Genomic DNA, 5,426 nt, shown 5'->3' with positions numbered 1-5,426 from the left:
AAAAATAATTATAGTTTTATATTTATATTAATTATTTTATTTAATATTCAATATATATAATTATCCTTTAAGAATTATTTTAATAATAATTGATAAATAATTATATTATTTATATATATAAGAAAATATATTTATATATATTTTTAATATTAAATGTACAAATATTTAATGACAAATCAAAAATATATGAAATATATGAAAAACTAAAAAATTAAAAAATTAAAAAAAAATTTATACATACTTATATATAAAATACAAAAATATATGTATATATAATATTTGAATATAAATATTTCAAATAAATAAAATAAAAAAGAACATACCCTTCTATGATGCACATATTCTTTGTTTCACAAGTACAATAATTTCCGTATTTTTTTTTAAATTTATAACACATCTTATGAATCGCAATAAACTTAAACTTCATTACCAAAAATTAACGTATTATTTGAAATTTCACGAATATGAATAGAAAATATAGAAAATTAATCATTCTCCAATCAAAATTTATATTTATGTTGTCAAATAAACACATATGAATATAAAAATAAGTGAAATATTTATTCTAACCTTCATTATAAAATAAATTTAAAATAATATATTTAATAGTGTAATGTAAAATGTATAATTGAATTATTTAAACAGATATCATGCTCACGATATTGATATAAAACACTATCATACGCCATATTAGTTGCTCTTATATTCAAATTGATTAATTATTGCGATTTATGAAAAAATATATTCGATTTAATATATTTAATATTATATATAAAGTTTGCATATACATATGCATTAGTTTCAAATTAATAAATAAAATAACTGTAAAAAAATTAATTATACAACTAATATTTTATAGAGAATATAAAATAGAGAATATAAAAATGTTTGAATTATTGAATATATTCGATTTTATTTATATTCGAATATATTTTCTAAATTTTGATTTATTATTATTTGCAAATAAGTTTATATTTATATATTATTTATAGAAGAAAATATATTTTTACATAAATAAAATAGATTAATAACAGAGATAATATTGGATAACACTGAAGGAGAATCAAGGATTGTAAAATATAATAAAATAATATATTTAAAATAAAATATTATATTAAATAGTAACAACAATTATTATAATTACATATAAAATAATAATTTAATAATATTCATTATATAAAATAATAATATTCATTATAAACATTTTTTATTATATTTGAAAAAAAAATGTTATATAATACTATTATAAATCAATAGCAATCAAAAAATTCAAAAATATTACATATTACATATTACATGTTATATATTAAAATAATACATTTATTTTATACAAAAAACATAGGTGAACTTTTATTTATTCTTAAGGTCATTTTTTTCCGCTGTTCCTCTTGCAGATTATCTATATTCAATGGAATACTATACACACATAAAAATCATAATTATATGACAAACATGTAAATATAATAAAATATAATAATATGCATATAAACTTACTTGTGTATTAATGCTCTTGCTCTAAAAGCAGCTAAATGAGCATAATATGTAGGCGCAGGATAACTAACAGATCTTGTACAACGTGCAAACATATGACAAAGATAATATGTAAGTTGTTCAATTTCATTTTCAGGCATTTGATTTTCATTGCATATACATCTATATTTTGTAGGCCTAGCAGTACCCTATAAACATTTTGTATTATTATGCAAATACTTATTATAAATGTAATGATTACATCTATTTTTAATTATAGAATATTAACTTACTTGTATGCTAGTATGAGATACAAGATAAAAATCTATATGAGTTGGATGTGTAATTTCAGTATCAACAATAGTCCCTGCTTGTACATTAAAATTTTTATCATCAGAATTCTTCACATCAGTTGGAAAAAGACGTACATGATGTCGTTTTTGAACTACAAGAAATGTGATTGGGATTTTTAATTCATCAGATTTCTCTAAACGTGCAATAGCTTTTTTTATTGCAAATAATTCTTTATGCATTATTTGTGTAAGTTGTCCTTCGCTTACTCCATCTCTATATATCCAAAAACAACAATACTTATATAACAAATAACTCATATAATTGAAATTTTAAATCTATATTTTATTTAATATTTGAATTTATTTACCGATAAAAAATTAATTTCTGAGGTTTTTGTCTCGTTGTTGTATAAAAGTATTTCAATTGAATGATCATAATTTCTTCCAAATCTTGAATTATTTCTTCTCTCGGTGATTGAAGTCTTATTTCAACATTATACTTAAAAGCATTTGGATCGTGACTTGCTGCTACCTATAATATAATAAAATATTATTAATTATTATATTCATTTATATTATGAATCATTTTATTTTATATTTTATATTAAATCAAATTAATTTTATCATTATAAATCATTATATTTATATGGTTGAAATTAAAAAAATCTTACAGCTGCAATTGAGGGTATATTTATAGCATCAGGTGATGGATGAGTCACGTCTGCACCAATTATCATACATGGCTTATGTAGACAATTTGGACTGAAAACATATTACATATATATATTTACATATATATAATACATATTACATATTACAAAGAATATAAAATAATATTACCGATTAGTAGGAGTAATAATATGATTAATACCATTAAGCTTTGAATTAATTTTTAACAGAATATTCCCAATTGTTGAATCATTTAATTTTTTTAAAGTTTGATTTTTTATACATTGAGTTACAATACCTTCGTGTATTTGAAGTTCAGAAATTTGCTTTACAATACCTTAAAAAAATAAAAAATAAATAAATAAAATATTTTATTAAGCATTTTCTTTTATATATAAATCAATATTTTACTTACTATATGCATTCTCTAAATTTGGAAGTATCACTATTACAAGTAGTATATTTTGTTTCTTTTTATCTTTAAAATATTCGATAATATTACTAATATTTGTTTTAATAGTTAAATTTGTAAATGGAGTTTGTGCTTCTTCAATCTCCATGTTCAAAAACTTACCTAAGTAAGATGATAACGTAATAATTAAGATACTATACTATTGTAAAAGAATATTTTAAATGTCATATTGAGAAATTTCTTTTTTTGATACTAACCACCATGAAGTAGTTTTTCATGTAAATTATATAAATCATGAGTATGCACGAATTTATCCAAGTTTAAAATAGTCCATAAATTCTTTGGTAAAACACAAGGACTAAAAAATTTTTCTGCTTTCCATGTTCCCTTACATACAGTAACTTCTTTTTCTTTATACTGTAATTTTGGAGGCTTTAGAACTCTTGCTGGTACTTTTTCAAATTCTGCATTTACAGAAAAATGAAATTCATTCATTAAAGTTGGCTGCTGATTTAAATTCATCTTAGCAAACTATAAATAAATTAATATTTTATTAATAATAAGAAATTAATTTTATTTAAGTATTTAAATATTAAAAAAACTCTTACACTATTCATAATTTTTTCTTTACGTTTTTGTGTATTAGTTGCTGTTTCACGAATCATCTTAGAAGTTTGAATTTTATTCATTTCTTTGTGTATAACTTGTCCGGCAATTATCGTGCATAACTGTATAAAAATAAAGTTAAAATAAACTTATTATAATATTATATATAATATTATAACTTTAAGTATACTTTAAGTGTATCAGTAAAAAAATATTTTTTTATTGATATTTACCTCAACAGGTAAATAAATTGAGTTATTCCGAGATCCTACCCAAAGGCATGGCAGATTGGGATATTTTATTGAATATTTTTTAATTTGCAAAAAATATTTTTCAACCGAATATAAAGTTTGATCTTCCAAATGAAATTTATTTTCTCTTGGACAATCAACTAATTTATTTACACGATAAGTTCTTTTAGTAGTAGGTTGTCCAGGTAATTCATATTGAATTTTTAATCCCTTTAAAAATTTATTTATATTAACAAGATTGCGTTCTATATCTTTTGGAGTTAAATCCTGTACATTACATAGTTCTTTCATCAAATCAATAACTGATTGACTTTTAGGAAATCCTTTATGTGCAACTAAAATAAAATAGATATTAAATATATGAAATAATATTAATGATATAATTATATTAACATATTACCATCTATATTTAAATATGGTTTAGATCCAATTACAACAGATTGAAATACACCAACCCATAAATCTAATCCATTTGATAATGATACAATCCTTCCTGGTTCTGGTGGTTGAAAAAGTGATCTGCCAACCTAAATATCAATATTATTATTTAAAAATTTAAATATATTAAATTTATTATAATTACAATAAACAATATATTATATACAATTAATGTATAATTAACATGATTATAATACATGTATAACATATAAATATTGTATAATATTGTATAATTATTGTATAATATACAATATTATATATATAATATTATATAATATATAAATAAATCTTTTAATAATAATAATTAAAATTATTTATGTTATGTTAATTATTTGATTATTTTTATGATGAATAATATGAAATAAATTACCATTGTATAATGGTATGCAGGTCCATGACGTAAAATAATATCTAATGCTTGTATACATTTTTGATTCTTTTCAGAATCCATCAAATCACATTTTAGACTTGTTAACCATGACAAATCAAGAGATGCAACTTTATTTAAATATATTTTGAAATTTCTTTCTTTTCCTGTATTAACATCGACAATTTTTATTTCTTCTTCCTTCTACAATATATAAAAATAATTAAAACATTATAAAATAAATCAATATTTTGAATATAAATATATGTATTTGAAAAAAAATAAAATTTAAATAATATAAATTTTGAATATATATTATGATTGAAACAAATTATAGACATATAACTTACACTTTTATCACCAAAAGGAAGAATTTTTGCACTATATGCATTTTTTTTGCCATCAAATGCAGGATATCTTTTTGGACATTGCTTTTTTCTAAATTCTTCAAAAATAGTCCTTAATAAAAATTTTGGTTTATCTGGTGTTATGATTACATCATAATGTATAATATTTGTTTGAAAATTTTGTGCAAAAATGAGTTTAAGCATATTTGTTTCCACAATAATATTTCTACCTAATTTATTTATTTGGTTAGTTCGTTTTGGTATTTGAGCCAAATACATATCATGCATATTTTGTGTAAATGAATCAATTTTTTTTAAAACAACAGCAGTTTCCTAAATTAAAAAAAGAAATACAAAATGAATTCTCTATAAAATTTCATTCCTATATATAAATGTATAAATACCTGCTGTGATTGTTCTGAATGAGATAGCTGTGAAACAGATGACTGTTGCAGACTATGTAATTCTTGTGAACCACTTGGTTGTTGTTGTTCTTGATGACTATCTGACATTATTTCTTGATGTGAGATACTGAGCTGTTGCCTTTGACTATGTGATTGTTGTGGTGAATTA

General features: G+C 20.6%; 1 protein-coding gene and 1 long non-coding RNA gene across 8 annotated transcripts in view; both read right to left on the bottom strand.

Annotated features, from left to right (window-relative positions):
- The window catches only part of LOC116186676, a 4,361-nt gene extending 3,644 nt beyond the window's left edge, over window positions 1–717 (bottom strand). For 3 of the 6 annotated variants that reach the window (XR_004151693.1, XR_004151698.1, XR_004151694.1), the window contains exon 1: window positions 324–717. This is a non-coding gene — a long non-coding RNA (uncharacterized LOC116186676). The remainder of the gene's footprint in view (window positions 1–323) is intronic. The other 3 variants (XR_004151695.1, XR_004151697.1, XR_004151696.1) reach the window with 3 other exon arrangements.
- A 473-nt stretch (window positions 718–1,190) lies between these two features.
- Window positions 1,191–5,426, bottom strand: part of LOC102671554 (protein argonaute-2) — a 4,524-nt gene continuing 288 nt past the window's right edge. The window contains exons 2-15 of one of the 2 annotated variants that reach the window (XM_006624947.2): window positions 5,411–5,426; window positions 4,857–5,186; window positions 4,510–4,710; window positions 4,102–4,228; window positions 3,684–4,036; window positions 3,453–3,572; window positions 3,102–3,375; window positions 2,848–3,006; window positions 2,604–2,769; window positions 2,435–2,525; window positions 2,132–2,295; window positions 1,764–2,037; window positions 1,495–1,679; window positions 1,191–1,416 (exon numbers count right to left, since the gene is read on the bottom strand). In XM_006624947.2, the coding sequence (XP_006625010.1) occupies window positions 1,326–1,416; window positions 1,495–1,679; window positions 1,764–2,037; window positions 2,132–2,295; window positions 2,435–2,525; window positions 2,604–2,769; window positions 2,848–3,006; window positions 3,102–3,375; window positions 3,453–3,572; window positions 3,684–4,036; window positions 4,102–4,228; window positions 4,510–4,710; window positions 4,857–5,141 (2,490 nt within the window). In that variant the 5' untranslated portion in view covers window positions 5,142–5,186; window positions 5,411–5,426 and the 3' untranslated portion in view covers window positions 1,191–1,325. Of the gene's footprint in view, window positions 1,417–1,494; window positions 1,680–1,763; window positions 2,038–2,131; window positions 2,296–2,434; window positions 2,526–2,603; window positions 2,770–2,847; window positions 3,007–3,101; window positions 3,376–3,452; window positions 3,573–3,683; window positions 4,037–4,101; window positions 4,229–4,509; window positions 4,711–4,856; window positions 5,187–5,260 lie in introns of both variants that reach the window. The other variant, XM_031514788.1, reaches the window with a different exon arrangement.

This window comes from Apis dorsata, unplaced genomic scaffold (genome assembly GCF_000469605.1).
Source record: "Apis dorsata unplaced genomic scaffold, Apis dorsata 1.3 scaffold_1186, whole genome shotgun sequence".
Taxonomy (NCBI): domain Eukaryota; kingdom Metazoa; phylum Arthropoda; class Insecta; order Hymenoptera; family Apidae; genus Apis; species Apis dorsata.
Note: the sequence above shows the minus strand (reverse complement) of the source record. Positions and strands in the feature narration are given on the sequence as shown.